Source organism: Carex rostrata, chromosome 8 (assembly GCF_964058835.1).
Source record: "Carex rostrata chromosome 8, lpCarRost1.2, whole genome shotgun sequence".
NCBI classification, from domain to species: Eukaryota; Viridiplantae; Streptophyta; class Magnoliopsida; order Poales; family Cyperaceae; genus Carex; species Carex rostrata.
The window spans coordinates 2,013,365-2,038,986 of NC_135925.1; the positions used below are offsets into that span (position 1 = coordinate 2,013,365).

Genomic DNA, 25,622 nt, shown 5'->3' on the forward strand with positions numbered 1-25,622 from the left:
GAAGCACACATCTGATTTAATATGATTGAATATGATCCGATCCGATACGATCCGATTTTGAAAATTGATATTTGTCTTCCTGTTTCTGTTTTCCTTTTTCTATAAAGGCAACTAGGCGAGTTCAAATCTTTCACATGGTGATTGACCGATTCAAAATGCAATCATTGTTGACGTGTCAAAAATAATTGTGACATGCGATTTCGATTATTTGATTGGGTTTGAACACGTACGATATATATTGTGTATTTTTTTGGTGAGGTTTTTTCAGATTCGTGAGAGATCTTTTATGATCAATCGATCGAGATCGTGTGTTATAGTTCTCTGACAGTAGAACTACGATAGCATATCAGCATGCGTAAATTTATAAATGGGATCTTTTTTTCCAGGAAACACGTATGCTTCTTTCACATAAAATCATAGGTTTAATAAGAATGATGATATTTGAAAAAAAAAAAAAATAATAAGAATGATGATGAGTTTCATTTGTTCACGAGATAAGTTTGAATTTTACAGACGCTTTGAATGAAACCGACGGTATTAATTACGAAATCACTTTGTCTGGAGAATCATGTCTTTGATTTATTGATAAGACAATATTTTTCACGCATGTTTGAAGATGACTTTCATAATTTATTTAAAAGAATATATATTTCATAATTAACTTTTGATCGAGTGACAAAAGATGATGCTATTTGTGTAGAAAATCGTACTTTTCGAAATTCAGAAAAAAAAAATTATGTAGATATTAAACAGTTATGTCACTTAATTTCTAACTTTACAACTCCATATCCTATGAGATAATAAAATATTTTTGTTTAGATCTGAACTATCTGATCAAAATCCAGACCAATTCAGTCCGAGGTGGAATGCACGTAGCTCTTTAATTCGTGCATATTTTGATCAAATGATCCGGATCTAAACATACCTTATTATATCAGGTGATATGAATTTCAGCTTTATTCTATGAAAATATAAAATAAAACTCCCAAAGCAATGGTCCTCAGCCTCAAGGGGCTCACAAAAAAAAATTAGTTTATATATATATTAAAAAATATCTGTATAAAAAAAATTGCATATATAAAGAGCCCGAAATGTTCGAAACCGTTCCCGGTCATTATGACTTGTAGACTCACGTGGTAGAAAATCAGATATAATAAAGTTGGAACTCAATTTGATCACTACTAGTCACTTTGGCGCCTCTCCGTGAAAATGACATAGCAACTCCCCCTCCTTAAATATGTTTTTATTTAGATGCGTGGAGAAATTTTTGTTTATAACCCCGAAAGTTATCTACATGCTATTAATACTTTTTAGTTAAATGATTTGTTACGTATATATTAGAAAAACTTGTGTGATCCAAGTAGTTTTTAATTAACAGGCTCTTCCATTGCCAGAAAAGAAAAAAAAAAAAGCAATTGAGTTCTTTGACAGAGTAAATTCTTTAAACAAAAGTATTTTGATTGAAAAAAATATAGATGTTCAGGATTCCATGCTTTCTTTTTTAGACTTCCATCGTATCACATTTTCTAAGAAAAATATTACCAACTCAACTAACATGATAAAGCTATTATATATTAAGAGAGTTCAAATGCTTTTATTTTTTTGAATTTTCATCACTTTTTAATTTTTTAAGAATTAGAATTTTAAAATTTATATGTCAAAATAAAACTGTTAGATGTAATATATGTTATTTTCTCTGTATGTACGTAAGAAATTATCACTTCTTGATTTCGATTTTATACGAATCAATTAGTTGAAAAATCAACATCCATAATTTATTCATATCGGTGTATTTTTGCATGCTCTTGATGCTAATAATCAAAATGTCATAATCTTTTATGTATGTATAGAAAAAAATAATATTGATCATATCTAATAATTTTATTTTGATATTTAAGTTTTAAATTTGAAGTTACTATAGCTTTAAAAATATAGACACAAAAAATGAAACCATTTCTTGAATTTTTTATAAACCACAATTAGAAAAAATATTTTTACCAAACCAACATGATTAATTTTTTTTTTTTTTACAAAAACCACAAGGACCGAAATGGCATTTTGGTCCTGCATTTTTTTTTGGGACCGAAATGCCAATTCAGTCCCCACTGATTTCACAGATTTTCGTAGGAAACGGTGTGGCCGTTGGTGTAATACACGGGACCAAGATGCCATTTCGGTCCAGTGTTTTTTCAGCTGGGACCAAATTGGTATTTTTGTCCCATGTATTTTATTTTTATTTTTTATAAATACCCTTCTTCTATAATTGCCATGGACGCAGTGCATAATCAGGCTAGAACAATAATTGTCATGCAAACAAAGTTTAACCAAAAATTTAATTCGAATTCAAAAATCTAATCAGTAAATTTAAATCCAAACCGATATTAAACAAATAATCTCGTATTCACCAAGTATAATTTGTATTGTTCTCGAGGCAACTGCAATACAGGTCATAAGGGTAGTTCATCATCCATTTTGCACTACAATATAAATAAAACTACAATATGAATAAATACATACAAAAAAATTATTAACATGCAAATCCAATTAAATATTGACATTCATTCTATTACTTTATTCTACAATTGCACTACAAAAATCTAAATTACACTAAAAAAAATAAATCATTCAACAATTGATTAATACTACATGCAAATAGTTAAATTACTTGCAAACTAAATAATTCTTCAATTAGTAGTTAAACTACATAAAACTTAAATTACACTAAAAAAAATAAATCATTCAACAATTGATTTATATTACATGCAAAAAGCTAAATCACTCTACATGCAAACTAAAAAATTCTACAATTAATAATTACACTACATAAACTTAAATTACACTAAAAAAAAATCATTCAACAATTGATTTATAGTACATGCAAAAAGCTAAATTACTCTACATGCAAACTAAAATTTTTTACAATTAATAATTACACTACAAAAACCTAAATTACACTAAACAAAATAAATCATTGAACAATTGATTTATACTACATGCAAACTAAAAAATTCTACAATTAATAATTACACTAAACAGAAAACCTAAATCACAGTTTTTCCAACACGTGGTCACAAAAAATCCGAAACCACAAGGGATCGAATTGCCAATTCGGTCCAGGGTGTTTTTGAATTTTCTGTGGTTGCGTGTTGAAAAAACTATGAAATAAGTGGGAACTGAATTGACATTTCGGTTCCAAAAAAAGAAATGCGGGACCGAAGTCCTTATGATTTTTGTAAAGAAAAAATAACCATGTTGGTTTGATAAAAATGAATTTTCTAATTATAGTTTATAAAAAAAAAAAAATTCTCATTTCTTAGAGGTTAGAGCAATGAAGAAATGGTTATTGGGAGGAAATTGCTGGGATACCTTTTCAAAGATGTTGGGCTGTTGGCTATCAGATCTGATCTGTCTCTTTCCAAAGATCCGGACAATATTTGACGGGTTGTGTCCAGTTGTTCCCCGTTCCGAACTTTCCTAGCAATCTGTTGAACATAGAATCATAGATACATGCATGCTCCTATCGATATGAAGCCTTTGTATTTATATGTTATCAATATTAATATATACGAAGTATTTATACAAAGTTACAAACTAGTGTACGTAGCAGTGGCAGCGGGTGTTGCTCCCAACCAGCTGCTATTCAAATGTATCTGTCGTAACTCGTAATGATGATCATAGCGGAGATCGTAGTGTCTCCAATTTTGCCCATTGTCTTACAAATTAAAAAATTTTAATCTTCCCTATGCTTTTATTAATACATTATCTGGCAGCATCTGTCAGTTCATTCAAAAAAAAAAAAAAAATTAATCTTGGGAAAGAGAATTAATTTCTTTTTCCGCACCAATAGTATAGTCCTACTGGTACAGATTTATAGGACCGCATAAGTGTTTTTTCCTGACTACAAATTTGTCTCAAAATTATTAGGGCTGCACCATTTGCGTAGTTATATCTATTTTTTTGAAGAAAAAACAATCAATTCGTTTTCTGAAAATTTATTTCTTAATTTCTTTAAAAAAAATCAATTTTGCCTGAAAATTCTAGACCAATCAAAAGTACTTTTCTACGTATCTATATAATAATAATAAATTTTGGTTTGCAAGTATATTTTTTTTATAAAGATCATATTAAACGATTCAGATCGACTATTTAAAATTTAAAAACGAAGATATTAATATACAAGTGAGTCTATGGTACTTTCTATAGCACAGATTAGTCCATAATACGGATCAATATTTTTGTTTTCAAATTCCTAATGGTCGATCCAAACCGTTCAACATGATTTCTATATGAATATGTACTTGCAAAACAAATTTTATAATTTTTATACTTTTCTTTTACTAATTTTTAAGATGGTAGAAAATCACTGTTTTGGATGGTCCAAAATTTTCAGATCAAGTGATTTTCTACCTATCCTAAAAAGTACTAAAAGGATTCTAAAAAATATAAAATTTGGTTTGCAAGTACATATTCATATGATAATCATGTTGAATATTTGAATTGACTGTTAGACTTTTGAAAACAAAAATATTGATTCATATTAGTATATTACTAATTACGAGTAGAACTAGGGTGTTCTTAAGTTCACCTAGTCTTTTGGTGAACTCAAGTCTAAAACTCATCGAATCGGCTTTAACGACGAATTTGAATTATTGAAACCCGCCTACTTTATGAGTGATGTATCTTCATGTAAAAAAAATTAATTTTGCATGGAGTAAAGTGGTCAAAATACGTTAAAAAAAATAGATGCATTAAAATTAATTTATTAATCTTCTAATTTTGACCGCTTGACTTTAAACTAAATTAATTCGAATATTTAAAATTTTTACATATAGACGCATTTTAATGGTTCGAATTCGTCATTTGAAACCGATTTGACAAGTTTTAGACTTAAATTTTCTAAGAAACTTGATGAACTTAAGAACACCCTAGTTCTACTCATCAATTCATGCATACATAGTATCATACACTCATTCTTGATATATTGTACAACAAATCCGTGCTATGCACAAGTACCATATCCTCATTCTATACTTTTATTATGCATTGGTCGGTTTAGATAAATTTTTTACCAGAGGTGGGCGGTAGCAGTTATCATGACAGTGATGGCTAATTACGCCGATGTCAATTTGCTCTAAATTCCAAATTCAAAGATAAAATAAAATATAGCAACAGCTATTGACAGAAAGTTTGAAAGGGACAAGTTTGTGAAATTTCTGTTCATACGTAATGGATATATGTCCTTTAATTTATTCTGTGATATTAACGCTTTATTTTATCCATGAATGGTTAATCTGTGTCACATAAATTTTTCATCTTGATTTAGTCACTTTCATATAATCATATTGAAGAACATAATAAAAGCATTTAATGTCATACATAAAACTTTAGAGACTTGTTCCATGAGCAAAGAAAAGGAGAAGAGTGTAAAATAATTGTAAGAGAGTGGTATAACAATATTGAAGTTAAATCAAATGGCATAAACTTAGAAAAAAAGTTTGTAGTCAAAATTTTCATTTTTGCATTTTTAATTCTTCTACATGAACGGATAGAGGCAAGGATAATTTCATCCTTTCACTGTTTCATATACTCATTGACATATGATTAAAATTTAAAAAATATAAACATTTTTTTTTTACTTGCTCTTTGCTAAACAAGTCCAGAATCCTTTTATATTTCTATGATTGACTTCTGGCTTAAAGTTTATGATATGAAGGGTGTGCGTCCGATGAGCATTAGACTCAAATCAGTCTAATATCTGTTTAGAATTGTCTGATTCGCTTCATGATCTGTACACGATTGATCAACACACATATTGAAGTGATATGCATAAATCTAGAAGCAAATCAGACGAATCCGAGCAGACATTGAACTGATTCGAATTTGATGCTCACCGGACGCGCCCAATGATAAATAAGAAGATAATTATACTTTTGAACTGGTAAACTAAAAATATATGTTTAAAAAACCCAAATGATAAATAAATATATCTTAAAAAAAGTATAAATCAAGTAATAAGAAGAACAAAAAAAACATTTTTTAATTTGTAAAGATATTGTAAACAAATGGTACTTTATAAACCATTTGTTTAATTACTTTAAAATATTATACTCGCTAGTCACGAGCTGAGAGGAATTTGAAAACAAATAGTATAGGTACGGTCGACTGGTCGTATCGGTGACATGCCGACACGCAAGTACAAAACCTCCGACTCCGAGGGCAAGGGGACACGTATCCTCTGCATTAACGTACCGTTTGAGTTAATTTCTGAAACGTACGATCAGAATTCGGGCCAATCCGGCCCAAGCCTATAACGCACGGGGCCCTTTAATATTAGTACAGATCTCAATCGGACGGTCCACATTTTAACTCAAAATTTGAGTTAATGCAGAAGATATGAATTCGAGGGCAAGGTGACTTCTCGGACCACCAAAGCTGCATAAAAACAGGAGAGGGGTCGGAGTAGGTGTTCCCGTCATCTCTCTTATTACCTTCCATAGTTCCATTCGACCATTCCCCCAATAAACTCATTCCCAATTCCCTCCCCTTGTTTGCAACCATCTATCTCCTTTCCCGTTGGAAATTCCCAAATCTGATAGAATTTACATTTCTTCAGCTCAACTCAAAAAACAAATTTGATTGGGTTCATCTAATACCAGCAATTTTTAATGGGTATTGGAACCGAGGCTAGCTCCTCCGCTCCGCTTCTTCCCCTTCACCCCTCCGGTAAATCTGACCATCTCTCCTCCCAGACCAAAACCTTCGCGAATGTTTTCATCGCTATAGTTGGTGCTGGTGTGCTCGGCCTCCCTTACACTTTCATGCGCACCGGCTGGGCTGCCGGAGTAATTACTCTACTTGCTGTCTCAGCCTTGACTTTTCACTGTATGATGCTTCTGGTGAAAACCCGACGCCGTTTAGATGCAAAGATTTCATCTTTTGGTGACCTTGGGGCTGCTGTGTGTGGTGCAGGTGGCCGTCTCTCGGTTGATCTGATGATTGTTCTCAGCCAGGCTGGCTTTTGTGTTGGGTATTTGATATTCATCTCCAATTCTCTTGCACATCTTTACCCACTGGAAACTCCAATCTCCTCTGTTCTGTTTGCACCTAAAGCTATATACATATGGGCATTGTTGCCTTTTCAATTGGGTCTCAATTCAATCAAGACCCTCACTCTTCTCGCCCCGTTGAGCATATTTGCTGACGTGGTTGACCTCGGTGCCATGGGAGTCGTCCTCGGACAGGACGTTTCCATTTTCCTATCCAACCAGTTGCCGGTCCGTGCCTTTAGCAACCCCTCAATGCTTCTCTATGGAATTGGTGTAGCTGTTTATGCATTCGAGGGAATTGGTATGGTTCTTCCATTAGAAGCTGAGGCCAAAGACAAGTCCAAGTTCGGTGGGACCCTCGGCCTCTCAATGTTTTTCATTGCAATTATGTATGGTTCATTTGGTGTGTTGGGTTATCTCGCATTTGGAGATGACACTCGTGATATCATTACCACAAATTTTGGTGGTGGTTGGCTTACATTAGTTGTTCAGCTCGGATTGTGCATTAATTTGTTCTTCACCATGCCAATCATGATGAACCCGGTGTATGAGGTAGCTGAGAGGTGGTTCTGTGGTAAGAATTACTGTTGGTGGTTGAGATGGGGTCTTGTCTTACTGGTTTGTATGGGTGCCATGCTCGTACCGAATTTTGCCGACTTTCTGTCCCTTATTGGGAGCAGTGTGTGCATTGTGCTAGGTTTTGTTTTGCCGTCAGCTTTTCACTTAAAGGTGTTTGGTGGTGAAATGGGGTGGGGAGGGATTGCAGCTGATATTGCAGTGGTGATGATTGGTACGGTTCTTGCAGCGTCAGGTACATGGTCATCCCTGATGGCGATATTTAATTCAACGCAAGTCTGAATGAAGTGGTTATTTAGCAGTATGTTGTGTTTGCACATATTGATTGGTTTCTTGGTTGGGAGGGGGTTTAGGATTTCAATGCCCATTTCCACGGGTTTTTTCGGATGGAAAGGGGATACAATCAAGATAGAATTAATGTATTACTGGTGCGTTTGGCAATAATATAAAATTGGGCATGAAATTCCAGTCTAAAATTATGGCATGGCTATTTCCTTGATTTTTGAGAATTGAGATAAATGTTGCTGGATCAATTATATGTTGATGATGCAGTGTACTTCAAAAACTATGATGTATTTTAAGATAAATGTTGTTGGCTGATATATATATGTTGATGATGTAGTGTACTTCAAAGACTATATATAATGTATTGCCTTCCAAAATAATTAAACGAATTAGTAGTGTATCTTGGCCTCTTGGAGTAGTAGTTTTGATGTATATTAAAATAATTATAATTGAAACTTGTTGCCAAACAAAATCTTCAAAGAAATGCATGATGAACAAGCTTGATAGCAAAGATTTTTACATTGGCTGGATCATGGTTTTAAGATCAGTTCTGAATTTGTTGCCCAAATCTGACACTGTTAAAATTCCTGGTATTTGCTTCTAGTTGTGACTTCTACTTTGTCTTTGATCTGTCTCTCTTGACATTGTATCATTTCTGTATGTCGCCACTATATATATTATTTTCCGAGCAGCTGCTGAATCAGCATGTTTGTTCACACCTGTTTAACCATGTTTATTTAGACACCATTTTTGTGCCTGCCATAGCAATAAACTGAAGCTCATATTCGTCAAGGATGCAATTTTCTGGAATCGTCGACACTTCATTGCACCACCAGGACTGGATACCCCATGTAAATGGAGTGTCCCGACTGAAGACGGCCGTGAAATACAGACTTGAGGCTCCAAATAATAGGCTAAGGTGCTATTCTAGCATATGTGTTGAATATTTTTTTGACAACCGGCCCCGTAGGCAATTCATTGAAACTGAAAAGTATATTACAAAGATCAAGCAGATATGTATCGGATCTGCATAGAAGGGATCCGACATCAAGAAATAGAAAAATAAACAGCACCCTAAATTTTATGTAAATAGTGCCAGAAGTGAAGACATTCCCTGTCGATCCCTATTGAAGCAGGTGATAACATGAGCTGTGGAAAAACCTATAATCTTTCCAAGGTAGATCACAATTTTCTTTCTGAAAAAAGGCAAGATATCGGAGGATCGGCCTTCCATTCTCAGCAAAACTCTACACGAACAGCTTCAGAAAATTTAAAACCAAAATGCTCAAGGGTATACCTACTATATGTACATACAAAAATCAGCTCCCTGAGTACCGGTACCAACATGCCAAATGTAAAAACCTAGAAAAGTAACTTTACATAAATACCCAAAAGTAACATACCTGGCAATTCACAAGAAAACCAGAACCAAGGTATATTTACATAAAACCACAAAACCCCTGAAAAGGAACTTAAAAACCAAAATTTTACATATAAACCAAAAAACCTAAAGAAGCTAAAACACCAAAAGTTAGATATAAACCCAAAAACTTAGAGCACAGCGGTAGGGAGGACAATCAGATAAGTGTAGCCTTCACAGTGAGTATTGGTCATACGTGCCTGATGTGTCAAAACATCAGCCTCAGAATTGTGCTGATGAGGGATGTAAACACAGCGGAAGCCTTTGTGTTGAGCCAGAAGGCATGACATGTTCATAATTTCAGAGTAAGCACGCCTATCCTCACTAACTGGGCTGTCAGGTGCTGTAAGCGTATGCATTAGCTGCTGTGAATACGTGAGAAAAACACATGAAACCTAAGTTCTAGAACTGACCTGATACCCAATAAAAATCCAAGACTTCCGTGTGGTAAGGGGAGAAAGCTCTTGCCGGGATGCAACCAAATTTGATTAGTTCATGTGAGTCTTTTATGATATATCCTACACCCCCAGAAGGAGGAGGGGCATACGAGCTTCTGGTACAGTCACAGGTAATTGGTAGTCATGGGAAATCAGTTGACTGGTACCCGTACCAGAATGAGGGCACTGTTCAGTACTGAAAAAATTGGCACACCGTATGTATAGTATCAAGGTCTGCATTGACCACCGTAAGCATATGTATCGAATATTGGATAAGCAGTGTATGACATAGTGATTGTTATAATAAAATTTGATGAGATGATTTCTAGTTCATTCAGTTTGCAAGTACTGGTAAGGTTACAAAAATGATATAAAAAGGTTTATACCAGTTAGAACAAAGATGAATATCACACGACAGTTCACACAGTGACATCAGTATATTTTGTAATGTACAAATCACTTTAATTTATTTGAAGACATGGTACAAACAATAAGCCTCTTTTTTTTTTCTTTAGCCAAACCTCAAACAAAGCAGTACACAAAGCTATAATATACGAAGGGTTTGTAGCAAAAAGAAACTAATGATGAACCTTTATATAAAAAAATGCCTTTATAGTGTTTCTGTTTTTTTTTCTTAACAAAAATCAACCAAAATTTGGTAATAATTTGTGAGCAGAAAGAGATTGAAATTTTTTGCTTAATTCTTGAAAGATTTGGTAAGGTCTATATAGTTTTCTGCACCAGACCCACCGAAAAAGGTTTTTTCTAATTAGTGTTTCATATGGTCTTTCAGATTTGGAAACAAATTTCTTCTTACTTGCAATTATGATTTGACCCTTTTTTATAAAAGAACATATTTAGTTCTTTCTCTTTTTTTTTTTTTGGGATTTCTTTTTGACAGGATGGTGGTAGTTTTAGAGAGTATATCAGTACCAATGTACCATACCAGCCGGTACTGCACCAGTGCTTAGCACTGGGGTGGGGAAATGAGCCTAGATACCCGTAGTTTTGCGATGGGCCTCATAGCATATATCTAAAAATAGTCATGCCTGTTTCTTTCCTTCATTCAATGAACTTTCTTGCATCCTAGATATATATATTTTAGCATATATTATGAAAAAAATATGTCATTCACCATTATAATTAGATAAATATTATGAACTTTAGTATTTTTTAATAACTTTTAATATTATTTGTTCCAATTCATATTTGTATATGTATTTATCTGATATTCAATCTATATCGTATCGAAAGATAGAAAAAAATATGGATATGCAACTATCCGCTTTGTTTTCACACTAGGCCAGACCCACATTTTTTTCTTAAAAAAAAAAGACGAAAGAATACAAGAGAAATATCTTGCAAGAAAAAAAAAAGGAGAGCTTATAACCGAGTTTGGCTAGTATAACATCACTGTCATTTCAGCCTATATAACACCAACTCTAAAACCTATCAGATCGACTTCAAACGACTAATCCGAACCGTTCAAATCAATTTACATTATGAATGATGCGTTTACATACAATTTTTTTTTATATTTTCGAGTTATTTTAGTATCAAATCAAGCGGTAAAAATATTGAAAAATTAATGTATTAAAATTAACTTAAAAACTCACACTTTTGACTGCTTGACTTAATACTAAATAAATTCGAAAAGTTATAAATTTTGCATGTAAACGCACAACTAATGAAGTGGATCAGTTTGAACGGTTTGGATTCACTGTTTGAAGTCGATTTGATAGGTTTTAGAGTTGGTGTTATATAGGTTGAAATAACCATAATGTTATGCTAGCCATACTCCTTATAACCGGTCTCAAAGTCTAGCTACGTTCTGGACATTTATGGGCCTAATTGGATGTGATAGTCCTCTGCTGCAGGACGATGTGAATTTTTGAAGAATTTTTTGGATACAAATATGAGGAGGGATCACTTACAACATGAAATGTGAGTTATAACATCTTACAATAATTTAATTTTATAATTTTTAAAGTTTAAACAATTAATCTAAACCGTTCAACATGATATCTATATTAAAATGTGCTTTGGAGAACAAATTTTATATTTTTTGAATTTTTTACTATTTATTAAGTATTTTACAAAATTGTTATTTTTCAGTGGTCCAAAATTGTCTAAAAACAACAGTTTTACAAAATTCTTAATAAACGATAAAAAAATTCATAAAAAATGTAAAATTTGATCTCCAAACACATTTTAATATAGATATCATGTTGAACGGGTTGGATCGACTGTTTGAACTTTAAAAACCACGAAATCGAATTGTTATAAGATGTTATAACCTACAAATGTTGTAAGTGGATCCCTCCTCTACGAATATTAACATAAACAAGTCAGTGAGAAAATTAAATTAGTTGAATTTTATATTTGAGTGAGTAGTACGACTAGGTGTTATAAAAGTCGTCAAGTTTAATTGTGAATTCAATTTTAAAACTTATTAGATTGGCTGCAAATAATAATTCAAACTGTTAAAATATGTATACTTACGAGTATTAATGTGTCTATATGTAAAAAATTTAAATTTTCGAACTAATTTTGTATTTTGTATAGAGCCAAGTAGTAAAAAATCATTAAAAAAAATACATGCATTAAAATTAAGAGAAATGTTCCTGTACCCCAAGCCACCAATTCCAAGCCCGTCCCCGAACTGGTTTAACTGGGTTTAACCGTCTGCTAATAACGGTAATTTATTAATTTGACATTAATTTACTAATTGTTGTTTTAACGCATTGCTATTTTAATTTGATTGTTTTAGATGTTAGTTTTGCATGCTTTTGTACTGTGTTTTAATTTCCTGTACAGTTTGTTAGGGGCAGTTGTAATCATCAATCCTCGAATTAGTGCCCCAGCTTATTAACGGTCTTCTAATCATTTACTAACTAATTAATTACTTTAACTAGTTTAACTAGTTATAAGTACTTTAAAGTACTTTAGTGTACTTTAAAGTACAATTTATAATTATTAGCTTGGGTACAGCTCGGGGGATTGGTTTTAATTTTAATGATAACCACAAAGTTTAATTAAAGTTAAACAATTTGCTTTTGATATTGAATAACTGAAAAAAGAGTTTCCATTTTGAAGCTCCATTTTGTTTATGTTTTGTTTCGTTTCTTCTCTCTCTATTTTCTTCCTCTTCGTGCTTTCTCTATTTTTATCCGAGCTGAGATTTTCGATGAGCTTGTCTTCTTCGAATGGGATGTTCATTGATCTTGTTTCTCCATTCTATTGTCGGTGGCGTCGCTACTTATTCCGATCTATTTTTTGATAGGTGTATCTTTCTTAGATCTGGAGTCGCTCTGGTCATATTATAATTTGAAATCGATCTGCTGTGATAATTTGGAAGCGATCTATTGTTCTTCGATGATCTGTTTGTGCTCAAATATTCTTGAATTATCTATTCAAAGGTACAATAAATCTTCGTATTGTAAGTATGTATTTTGTGTATTTTTGTTTTATTTAATCTGATTCAGTTATTTATTTATTATTATTTTTTTATAGTGGTTTAGTGTAGATTACTTTGATGCTTAATATTTGCAGGTTGATTTTTGATGATGATTTGTTCGAGATTTGAAGTTCTTCTAGTTTATTGATGATATGCAAATTATAAGATAAACAATGTAAAACAAACTCATAATTCCAACATGTAAACATTTAACTATTACTATTTTAAAGCATTGAAAGCTAAAATACATACCATTAAAAGCTAATTGATAATCACCTATGTAAACCATTAACTATAACATTTTTGAAGCATTGAAAGCTAAAGTATATACCATTGAAAATAAACTTATAATGCTCTTATGTAAAACATTAACTTAAAAAAATATGTAAAAATCAATTAAGTAACAAATAAAATACAAAAAATTACTTTATCTTGGAATTGCAGGTCTTCCCATCTTCTTTTTTTGTGCATCCACAGGGTGTGTAGCAACTGCATTCAAACAAACACTAATGAGGAATGAATTACATAATAATGAATATTACTAATGAATTATATAGTAATGAATATTATTACTAACGAATGTTAAGAAATATATAAATATCTACAAATATAAATACCACTTTAAAACCGTAAACCCTAAAAAAAAATTGGGGAAAAGTGGTACATACAAACAAAGAAAATTCATGATATGTAATCGTAATGTGAACAATATAATCAACAATAATGAAACATGCAATCCTAAATAACAAATAATAATCATTGAATATTTGACAGTACTGATATTAACAATTACAAGATCATGAATTAAGAATGCAATCCTTTTGTACCAAACAATGAATTAAAAAAATATATACAAATAATTAATAGAAGACTTCACAAATTGAATCGTAAATCATAAACTCTAAACATTACAATCTAATTGGTAACAAATTACAAGAAATTAAACCCAAAACCCTAAAAAAAAAAATTTGTTGGAAATTAATTATTACAAATAACGAAAAATAATACTATCTCATCGTAATGTGAACCATTTAATCATTAAATACGAAACATGCAATCCTGAATAACAACACATAAAAAACAAAAAAAATCTTCCTCAGAAGATGCGCCAATTTCGCCAACTCGAGATAACGCAAGTTCCCGCTTTTCTTCCGAAATTGAAGATGAAAAAGATTTGACGCTTTTCGAATGCATCTAAAGAAAGACATAAAATAGGTGAAAGAGTGTCGTTATTAAACTACGAAATTAGCAAATGCGGAAATGATAAATTGATTTAATAAACGTAATGAGAAATGATGATTTGCTTGAGAGTAGTAGTCAGCGGTAATTTCAAATTTCAAACGCAACACTCCTGTCACGAAAGAAGTGGAGAGACGATCAAGAAAGGAAAGATAAAAGGAAGATGGAGAGTTCCTTTGATATAAATATAATAATAGTTTTTATCAGACACTTCCTAGAGACAGTACCGAAATGTCGAGTTATTAATATGTTAACCTCTATTTTAAAGCATTCAAAATACAAATTAATTAGAGAGTTAATCTAAAAAATCAAAGGTAACACCTATAATTAACTCACATAAGCATTTAATAATCATGTAAGAATGATATAACCTTTAATTACGAACCATTTAAATATATCGCGACCCTAAATAGTTACAAATAACAATAATACAATATCAGTGAAATAATTAAGCATATAAATCTCAATTATTAAGCATATAATTATCAATTATTAAGAATATGAATATCACTTCATTTCCCACTTCATATAATTCAATTGGAACATACAAATATCAATTAATAAGCATGTAATTCTAAACTAGTAAACATAAAAAAAATACAAGAAAGTAATAATGCTCATTCAATTTAATACACACAAATATCAACTGTTAAGCATACAAACCTGACATATTGAGCATCAACTACAAAATAATTCATCATACACGGATCAATAAATAAATAACATTTTTAAGCATGTTAACCATACATACTACGCATTTGCATATCATCAATAAACTAGAAGAACTTCAAATCTCGAACAAATCATCATCAAAAATCAACCTGCAAATATTAAGCATCAAAGTAATCTACACTAAACCACTATAAAAAAATAATAATAAATAAATAACTGAATCAGATTAAATAAAACAAAAATACACAAAATACATACTTACAATACGAAGATTTATTGTACCTTTGAATAGATAATTCAAGAATATTTGAGCACAAACAGATCATCGAAGAACAATAGATCGCTTCCAAATTATCACAGCAGATCGATTTCAAATTATAATATGACCAGAGCGACTCCAGATCTGAGAAAGATACACCTATCAAAAAACAGATCGGAATAAGTAGCGACGCCACCGACAATAGAATGGAGAAACAAGATCAATGAACATCCCATTCGAAGAAGACAAGCTCATCGAAAATCGCAGCTTGGATAAAAATAGAGAAAGCACGAAGAGGAAGAAAATAGAGAGAGAAGAAACGAAGCAAAACATAAACAAAATGGAGCTTCAAAATGGAAACTCTTTTTTCAGTTATTCAATATCAAAAGCAAATTGTTTAACTTTAATTAAACTTTGTGGTTATCATTAAAATTAAAACCAATCCCCCGAGCTGTACCCAAGCTAATAATTATAAATTGTACTTTAAAGTACACTAAAGTACTTTAAAGTACTTATAACCATAGTAACACGGTACGCGTTTAATTCGCGAATTAATCGTTTCCGAGACTTCAGCGGATCAATCCGCGTTTAATAAGGTGATTCGCGAATTAAACGCTCCGTTCGCGAATTATTCACAAATTCTACAAATTTTACGAATTAATCACGTTGTGTTCGGAAAAATTCGTCACCCCATTGTTTATCATCCTAAATCATATTTTCTTTTCTGACTTCGCTGAATTATTTCCCTCCGTCATTTCTCTTTCTCTCAAAACCCTAGACTGCGACTCTGTGACAGCAAGAAGAGATCGAGTAAGTACTAAACTACTAAGTAGCTTAATTTCTCTCTAATTTTGATTGAAAATTATGTTAAGCGGTAACATCTGTCTCTTTTTCTTTGATTCTTTCTATTTGAGATAAGACTAAGATATTTGATCAATTAATTTTGACCAAAATCGATTAGTTGCTGCCAAGTAAATGTCTTTTTCTTTGTACCTGCTTAGCATCAAACCATGAAGTCCTTGCTAAAATAGCAACAAATTTGCTTATTATCAAAGTGTCAAATTTTGTTTGGTGCTTGTGGGTTTCGCTCAAACCGAAAAATTATCAAATTGTCAAATTTTAAATGCTACGTTATTTTGAATACCAGTATACTTTGATTTTAATTTTTGTTTTGAGTACTAGTATGCTACAATGTCTCTATTGGCTGTTCTTAATTCCAACTTCTTAGATTTTATTTTTGTTCAAGACCACATGTCAGAAATGAGAAGGCTAGAAGGTATCTTGATTTGATGAGACGGAAACATTCAGTACTATTTAGCTCTCAATCTGTTGGAACTACTTAACTTTTGATCTCAAGGATAGGCTGACTGCTCAGGAGGTGAAATATATTATTACTTTTTTTAATATTATTTGTGTTAATTTTTTTTGTTATGTTTGTCAGTATAATATCAACATATCAGTCTTTAATCATCTCTGTGTTGTATAATATCAGTCTTTTATATAATTTCTTAATTCCAACATATCTCTGTGATCCCATGCTTCACCTTTTTAGTGTTGTACATGATCCAAATTGTACCAATATGTAGCATCTAATTTGTGTTTGCTTTTGTAGAAATGCCAAGAGAGAAAGATAAACTATGGGAGTATATTTCAAAAGAGACCGACAAGGTGGTACGGAGCACCTTCTGTGATATAAAGTTCTTGGGTGGAGTAAATAGAATGCGATATCATTTTGCAAAGATAGCTTGTAAAGATGTTAAGGCATGTACAAAGGTACCTCAAACAGTTACGGAATTGGCCTTGAAGGGAATACATGAATTAGAAGCCAGCAATAAGAGAAAGGTTGCTGAGTTTTCGACCCAATCTGGTTATGTCGGGTCTGAACGACAATATGAAAATGGGGCTTGTAATGGACACCAGGTAAATGTCTTAGCTCAAAGAACCATCTCATCTATGGTAAAAAAAGTTGAGAGTAAAGAAGCACATAAGAAAATTGCTCTCTCCATCGTGAAAATTTGTCTTTCAATTTGTTGAGGTCTCCTAACTTTCGAGAAGCTGTTAGGGCCATTGCTCGAGCTGGACCTGGTTATGAACCACCTAGTAGTGAGTTAGCTAGAACTAAATTATTGGCAGAATTGAAAGATGAAGTTACCCTCTATGTTCGGTCTATTAAAGAGTCTTGGAGTATATCCGGTGTCACTATCATGTCTGATTCATGGACCAACTCTAAGAATAGGTCGTACTTGAATTTATCGGTGAGTTCTCCCAGAGGGGTTGTGTTTCTCAAGTCTCTTTGTACTATTGGGAATAAAAATGATGCTTTATATATTTTCAAGTTCATATCAGAAGTGATAGACGATATTGGAGCTGAAAAGGTAGTGCAGTTTGTCTCCGATAATGCTTCAAACTATATATCTGCTGGTAGGATGATTGAGGAGAAATATCGTACCATATTTCGGGTAAATTGTATTGCGCACTGTCTTAATCTCATTTTCAAGGAGATTGATGGGATTAGTGGAGTATGCTCAGTATTAGAGTGTGCAAGAAAAGTTGTTCGGTTTGTTTATAAGCACCAACATGTTACAGACATGTTTAGAGCAAAGACCAATGGTAGAGAGTTGAAAAAACCTGGGGTAACTAGATTTGCAACAAACTTTTTGTGTTTGCAGTCTATATTGAGAGAAGAGAAAGCACTTCGATACATGGTCGTTTCACCCGAGTGGCGGGGTTTAGCTCCATGTAAAAGCAAAGAAGGTATTGATATTAAAGCGATCATAGAACATGAGTCATTTTGGGAATTTGGGAGAGACCTTCGTGCCATGGATCCTCTTGTGAAGATTTTAAGGTTGGCTGATGGTGATGGTTCTTCTTCAGGTTATATTTATTTTGCAATTAAACTTGCAAAAGAAGGAATTAAGGAGTTCTTTAACCATGAAGCTGAGAACTATTCACCCTTCCTTAATGCCATAGAAGATAGGTACAAGAAATCTCTCAAATGTGATTTGTATGCAGCAGCAGCCTATTTAAACCCTCATTTGTTCTATGATGGATTAGCAAAAATGAATAAAGAGATCAAAGAAGGTTTAGAAAATGTAGTAAAAAAGCTTCTACCTTCAGAAGAGACACAAGCTGCAATAATGAAAGAGTTGAAGGATTATCATTCTTTAGATGCTATCATTTTCAGTCCCACGGCAATCAATTCTCTTCACATATCTCATCCAAGTAAGCTTTTTATTGTGTTGTTTCAGCTTATAAGTTCATGTGCATTGTACATCTTGTTTATTTTTATTCTCATTATTTTGTTTATGAATATTTCGGGGCAGGGATATGGTGGGATATGTGGGGTGGTGCAGTTTCTATACTACAAAACATGGCCATCAAAATATTGAGTTAGCCTATAAGTTCTTCTGCATGTGAGAGGAATTGGAGTGCTTTTGAGGCAGCTCATATTAAGAAGTGAAAACGGATGGAACCAGAAAAATTAGAAGATCTTGTTTATGTGAGGATGAACAATCACTTTAAACGTGCTATGATTGCTAAAGAGAAAGCTGACTCAGTTCCAATTAACCTTGCAAAAATTCATGCGTATGAAGGTGACTTTGAAATTGCAAGAGAGGAAAATGAAGGAGACAGTGGATCTGAGGCTGATGAAGTCTCCAATGATGCAAGCTTGAATGAATCAACATTTAATTTAGATGATTTAGTGTAATCTTTAGAAGTTTTTAATTATTATTATGAAAGTTTAGAATTACTTTTGAGAAGATGTTAGTTATATAACTATTTTTTGGACTTCTAACTTTTGTATTTAATCAGATGTAATGAATCAGTGGTGTGATATATTATTTACGTGTTATTTACTTGTTATATACTTATATATGTGTATGTGTATGAAGGTGATAAAAAATAGAACTAGGAATCTAAATGTTAATTTTACACTTTCAATTTCTTGACAAGTTGATTTGTTTACATATTAATGAATTAATTCAGATCAAGCTGATGATGTTTATATTGCTTACTATTTACTGGTATCCATTCTTGGTGCTAATTTTTGTTAAACTAAGCTATAAATTTGATAGGACTTATAGAGTAGAATTAAACAAACATGTCTATGTAAAAATTTATATTTTTACACTAAAAAAAATGACAATCTCATTTTTTTTTACAACTTTAGAATTTTAGTATATTATTTGGCGTGTACAGAAACAAATTATTCTCGAATTATTCTCGAATTATACCCGAATTATACTAATTTGGTGTTTACAAAAAAGAATTATTCTCAAATTATTTTCGAATTATACACGAATTATATCCAAATCACAAATTTTTGACTCTGCCGAACCTTTCCCGAACTATTAAGTTGTCACTATGCTTATAACTAGTTAAACTAGTTAAAGTAATTAATTAGTTAGCAAATGATTAGAGGACCGTTAATAAGCTGGGGGACTAATTCGGGGATTGCTGATTACAACTGCCCCTAACAAACTGTACAGGAAATTGATACGTCCAAAGGGTATGGTAAAAAGTTTCAGTACAACTAGATGTACTTTTTATCCCTAAATACACTTTTTGGTTCAGATTGCAAGTATACAATCCTACCGTGTAGTATATTGTCGGGTATCGATCCACAAAGAGTATGTTTAATTACTATGCTTAAACTTTAGTAATAAATTTCAGAAAATAAAATAAAGTAAAGTGCAATAAAAGTAAATTTGGGGGTTTGTTCTAACAATTCCTAAATTTGGGTTCAATACCCAAATAGAGAGTTTTAAACAATAAACGTAAATGAATGAAAGAAAGATTGGTTTGTCTTCTAGTTTAGGAGATCTAGGAGCATTCGGTCTACAATCCCTTGCTAATTCTATCTATTCGATATTTGTTTAAATTCATGTATGATTTGATGAGGTTTCTAACCTAAAGTGTTAAAAAGGGTCATGGTCGTGAATTAATAATGTGCCTAGATAATTTCGGACTTCACGGTTAGATGTTTCACCCTAGCTACCTAAACCATACGCTCTTGTTAGTCTCTCCTCTCCTCAAATATTGATATTTCACGATTAAGTCCATCATACCAATACCCGATTCAATTTGAGATGTCCTAATTAGGGTTTGGCTTCACGATTAGGTCCTTCACCAAATTCCTAACATTAATTTCTGTAGTTCCGGTTTAGATTACAAATTGGTTAGATCCTAATCCAAACCTAGGATATTTGCATTCATAATTTGATATTCTCCTCTCATCCTAACTTCTTTAAATCCTTTGCATGACAAAGAGATACCAAAGCGGGACTACTTTGATTTCAAGTACTAAACTATGTAATCAACACAAATGATAAATCACAAAAATTAACAATCAAATCTCATAAAACAATCATAATAAAAATAAATAACCGAATAAAATAGATTTAAACAAGTTCATGCATTGACCTAAACCCCTAGAGAGAGATCTACTCCCTCATAGAGAGATCCATTACAAAAGTTGGCAAAAGTAAGAAGAAATGAAATAAATAAATGATTACACCCTTTATTGGATCAAAATCCTCAATCTTGCCGAATCTTGCTCAGGAAATCCTTCTTCTCCTTGCTTGAAAGCTTTCCTTACTTCAGAATTTATCGCTAAGTATTGTGTGTGTGGAAAGAGAGAATGAGATTGAATGCTATCGATTTTGATCTTTGCGAAGAGATGCCTTGAATGGATAATGAAACCCCTCTTTTATAACTAAAGACTGTGTCCAATTTAGAGACTAGGAAGTGGAGTTAGTGGGTGCTATATTTGGATTATTTCCCAGGATAGCTTGTCCAAGTTTAGCTGTAAAAATGTGTTCTTGGTGCGCCAAAAATAGAAACCGTGTTGAAAACATGTAATTTTGGCTGTCTGCTAGTTTAGTGCGTCCTACTGACTCCAAATTACCTTTTTTTAGTTTCTCATGTTGTAGATCTTTTCTCTAGCTTTCCAAAAAGTGGTCGTATGCCCAAAACGGAGTTACGAGTCAAAAGTTATGGCTATTTTAAGTTCAGGCTCCAGTTATGCATTCTGCTACAGTGCGTCCGCACTGGGCTCGGGTTTTTCGTGTGCGTGCAGATTTCATCTGCATCGAAATCTGTGCGTCCGCACGAATTTTTACGAATAGCTTATTATATCTTTTTAAAATTAGCGCGCGTCTAGAAATCCATCTAAGTACTTAGTGCGGCTGTATCGTAAACCGTGCATCCGCACTGGGCGTTTTTCTTCGTTTTTCTTCATTTTCTTCAAATTAAAACCAAACAAACGCAGTAACTTGATCCAAGGTGTATTATATTCTCTTTATATTCAAAATACAAGATATTTGGTGTTATTTCGTGATAAAAATCAGATCGAATATGTATATAATTTAGGTCTATCAGAAATTAAAACACAGTACAAAAGCATACAAAACTAACATCTAAAACAATCAAATTAAAACAGTAATGCGTTAAAACAACAATTAGTAAATTAATGGCAAATTAATAAATTACCGTTATTAGCAGACGGTTAAACCCAGTTAAACCAGTTTGGGGACGGGCTCAAATTTGGTGGCTTGGGGTACAGAGACATTTCTCTTTATTTAAATCAAATATCTATAACATTTTTTTTTTAGTTTAAACTAATATTGAAAAAATATTTATAACATTATATTTTCCATACCCGAATATCTATAGCAAATGAAGATTCAGAATGTAAAATAGTTACTTTCGACATTTCTCACCGCATCAGGTTAAAATACAATATGAAAAAAAGTGATACAAAACTTTTTCTCACAGCATTTACTATACATTTCCATTAAAATATGCCAAATTTTTGTTTTCATTTGAATTTGATATACTTTTAAATTTAAAAAGAATATGTTGATTTTTCTCTAATTTCTCATTTTAAGATCAGAACACTTATATAAAATAATATGTATGACTATTTATATGTCAAATTTATTACTATAGTACCCGCAGGGGGCCACCGAAAATTAAATGTTAAAATATAACTTCTTGTGGGGATTGCAAAAACTGCACAATTCGAATTTTTTTCCTAAAGTATTAATACTTATGAACGAAGGTATTTATACCTATGTACGGAAGTATTTATACTTATGATGTGAATAATTATTTATTGTGTGGATTATGTAGCGCCAAGATAACAATACCCGCGCTACAGTACCCGCACTGTACCCACGCTACAGTACCTGTGCTACAGTATCTGGGGACTACCAAAAATTAAATGCATAAATATAACTTCCTACGGGGACTACATAAACCTCCACAATTTGAACTTTTTTTTTCTAAAGTATTAATATTTATGCAATTTTTCCTTTCAAATGAGATCCATAATGATGTACTTTCATGCGGATTGTCACTCAAATGTTTTTACCTCGCTGTACAAGTATTTATACCTACACTTGCAAGTATTTTTTACATATGACACTGAAAGTATTAATATCTAAATATTGAATGTATTTATACTTATACATTGAAGTATTTATACATATGAGATCAACTATGTTTGTTAGATGAAAGTTGACGCGAGAATAATTGGAAAACTCGAAAAGATATTATCATAACAAGTTACGCATGAAAGTATTAATATCTTACTTTTTTAAGTGCTAATATCTTATATTCTAAGTATTTATATCTACGAAAATATAAGCATTTAAGTATTTTTTACATATGACACTGAAATTATTAATATCTAAGTACTAAAAGTATTTATATCTATGCACTGAAGTATTTATTTTTATTAGATCAACTATTTTTGTTAGAGAAAGGTTGACGCGGAATTAATGTCGGGACTTTGAAAAGGAAACCATATAATTAATATGAATCATAGAGAAAGGGTACTGCTGGAATTTTAGAATAATAATTAGCTAAGACTATATAATATCTTTTTAGAATAATAATTAGTAGGGACCATAATATATTATTTCTCTAAGTCTGAATACTGTAGCACAGCACTGTACCGTGCGAGTACTGTAGCACGGGTACATAAATAATTATTCTTTTAGCAAAGCAGAGAAAACATAACACAATACTGTATTTAGTTCGAAAGTCCAAATTAAGTGTTAGTAAATAAATAAATAATATTCATATAAATATATCTAAAGTAAAATCTTCCAAACAAGACTCGCACCAAAATCAAAACTACCTCGATGTATTATCCTTTGTTGCTGCTTTCTCTCGCCATCCTCCTGGTCCTGGGCACTACTCCTTGCTCGGCGCGCCACATCATCAACATCAATTCCTCTACCCTACACCAATTCTCAAGTTTAGTATGGAACCCGACCATGCAGTACTTTGTTGTCGGATCTGCCATGGGACCTACTGTCTATGCTATTCTTGATAACGGCACGGTCAAGTGCCTTCTTTATGAACCTTCTTTCAATAGTAGTGGTGTCTCAGTCACCGCTGTTGCTATTGATCAGATACGTCTCCGGCTAATTGTTGCATTCTCAAATCCCTCATTTGTCTCCGCTTATGATCTGAAATCATATCAGAGAATTTATACAGTACCTTTGCCAGAATTACATGGTGCTCCTATTGGGGTCGTGGTAGATTCTGAAACAGGTGAGGTGCTTGTTAGCAGTGTGGGGAGAGGGATTGTGTTGAAGGTGGAGCTCCAAGAAGATAGCAAGAGAGTAATTTCAGAATCTAAAATTTTTTGTGATCGAGGACTCAGTGGGATTGTGTATCTCAATCATGGATACATCATTGTTCTACAGGTAAAGTATAGACTATAGATTTTGTGGCTAATGCTTGTCGAAATTAAAATTTATCAATTCCGTAGGATGTATCAGAATATTAGAAATCTCTTTCGTTTACCAGAATCTCTCATACTAATTTGGACAATTATTTTATTTGCCTTGGTGGAGCTATTTTTCAAAATTTCAGCATCAAAGTGCTTGTTTCGTTTAAATTCATTTCTTTATTTTTAAAATAAATAAAATAATCAATTTGAACAATTATATTTTTCTCTAAAAAAATTATTTCTTTAATTTGGACTTGTATAGTTGTATATGCCACTTCACACAGTCTGGCTAGCTATATGCTCTTAAGTGAATTTTCAAATATTGCATTTATAGAATTTTGATTGTCATATAATTTCTCAAAAAAATAGAAGAAATATAGTTATTGTTTGAAAAAAATGTTGCAAATTAAGCACTATTTTTCTCCTTCCTTATCCTTACAGCCACAACAACAAGAAAGTTTATCAAACATAAATATTCTAAATTTAAATCTTCTTCTCTCTCCATGCAGACAAGAACAGGAAAGATCTTTAAAGTGGATACAATTGATGGCACGGTAAAAGAGGTACTGCGTAGAGAGAGCTCAAAACCGTTTGCACCATCTGGCCACGCCATTGCGGTACAAAAAGAAAAATCAATAGTTGTAGCAACAAATGAAACGCTTCTCTTAATAGAAAGTGACAAGAGGTGGGAACAAGCGGCTGTTCTCCAGAACGAGATGAAGATGGAGGGGGAAACAGTTGTTGCAGTAGCAACGCGAGAAGGAGAGAATGCATATGTATTAGTGAAATCACGCGAGAAGGAGAGAAATCGCACTAGCACTAGCACTACACTTTGTCAGTTTTGTCTTTTGTTGTATTAATTGTTTGTAAACATGCATATAATTATTTCATATAAGTCTGTAGCCTATAGGCACCACATCTAAATAAAAAGAGACTGTAGAACCGCTTTATCACATTTTTCTCATTTAAATTTGTTCATGCACAGTGCGAACGATGACCATGCATCTCAAATTCACAAAAAAGACAAATAAAACATCACTAAGAAACACGAACAATATGCCAAAATTCTAACAATTAATAGTTAAAATTAAACCTCATCTTAGCCACAAGAGAAATTTTTTGATGAGAATTAATGAAGCCGCGACAAATTTCACCAAGGAAATCGCTCCGTCACAGAAGTCGAAGCGGTGGAAACAGGAAATTGGGATTGAGGGAAAGAGTCGGATTTTTCGCTATTTAAATACAACTAAAATATTTAATCTGATTCGAAATTCATTGTCCTGCATTTATTTTTATTGAATATAAATCAATACAATATAAGATGTTGTAAATTTATAATAAATTTGTGCTGTTAATTATACGAAAATCCGATTCCGAATATTGACAGATATAATTAAGCATCCCAAAAAGCTGCTAATTAAAGATCTGAAATAACATAATATTTCTGTATAGATTCGAATCCTCCGATTAAAATCTGGATCAATC

The 25,622-nt window shown here is 32.3% G+C and overlaps 2 protein-coding genes and 1 pseudogene across 3 annotated transcripts; all 3 read left to right on the top strand.

Annotated features, from left to right (window-relative positions):
* Positions 1 to 6,465: 6,465 nt before the first annotated feature.
* On the top strand, positions 6,466 to 8,209 carry LOC144558164 (amino acid transporter AVT3C-like). Its single transcript, XM_078306926.1, has one exon. The coding sequence runs from the start codon at positions 6,666 to 6,668 to the stop codon at positions 7,902 to 7,904; it is 1,239 nt and encodes a 412-aa protein (XP_078163052.1). The 5' UTR covers positions 6,466 to 6,665; the 3' UTR covers positions 7,905 to 8,209.
* An 8,378-nt stretch (positions 8,210 to 16,587) lies between these two features.
* On the top strand, positions 16,588 to 19,157 carry LOC144558329 (uncharacterized; annotated as a pseudogene). The gene is made up of 3 exons (XR_013512885.1): positions 16,588 to 16,769; positions 17,004 to 18,613; positions 18,715 to 19,157. The product of XR_013512885.1 is annotated as an uncharacterized LOC144558329 (transcript).
* A 4,384-nt stretch (positions 19,158 to 23,541) lies between these two features.
* On the top strand, positions 23,542 to 24,997 carry LOC144557981 (uncharacterized). The gene is made up of 2 exons (XM_078306666.1): positions 23,542 to 24,111; positions 24,647 to 24,997. Exons 1-2 carry the CDS (start codon positions 23,542 to 23,544, stop codon positions 24,995 to 24,997), a joined length of 921 nt encoding a protein of 306 aa, XP_078162792.1.
* The last annotated feature ends 625 nt before the right edge of the window (positions 24,998 to 25,622 follow it).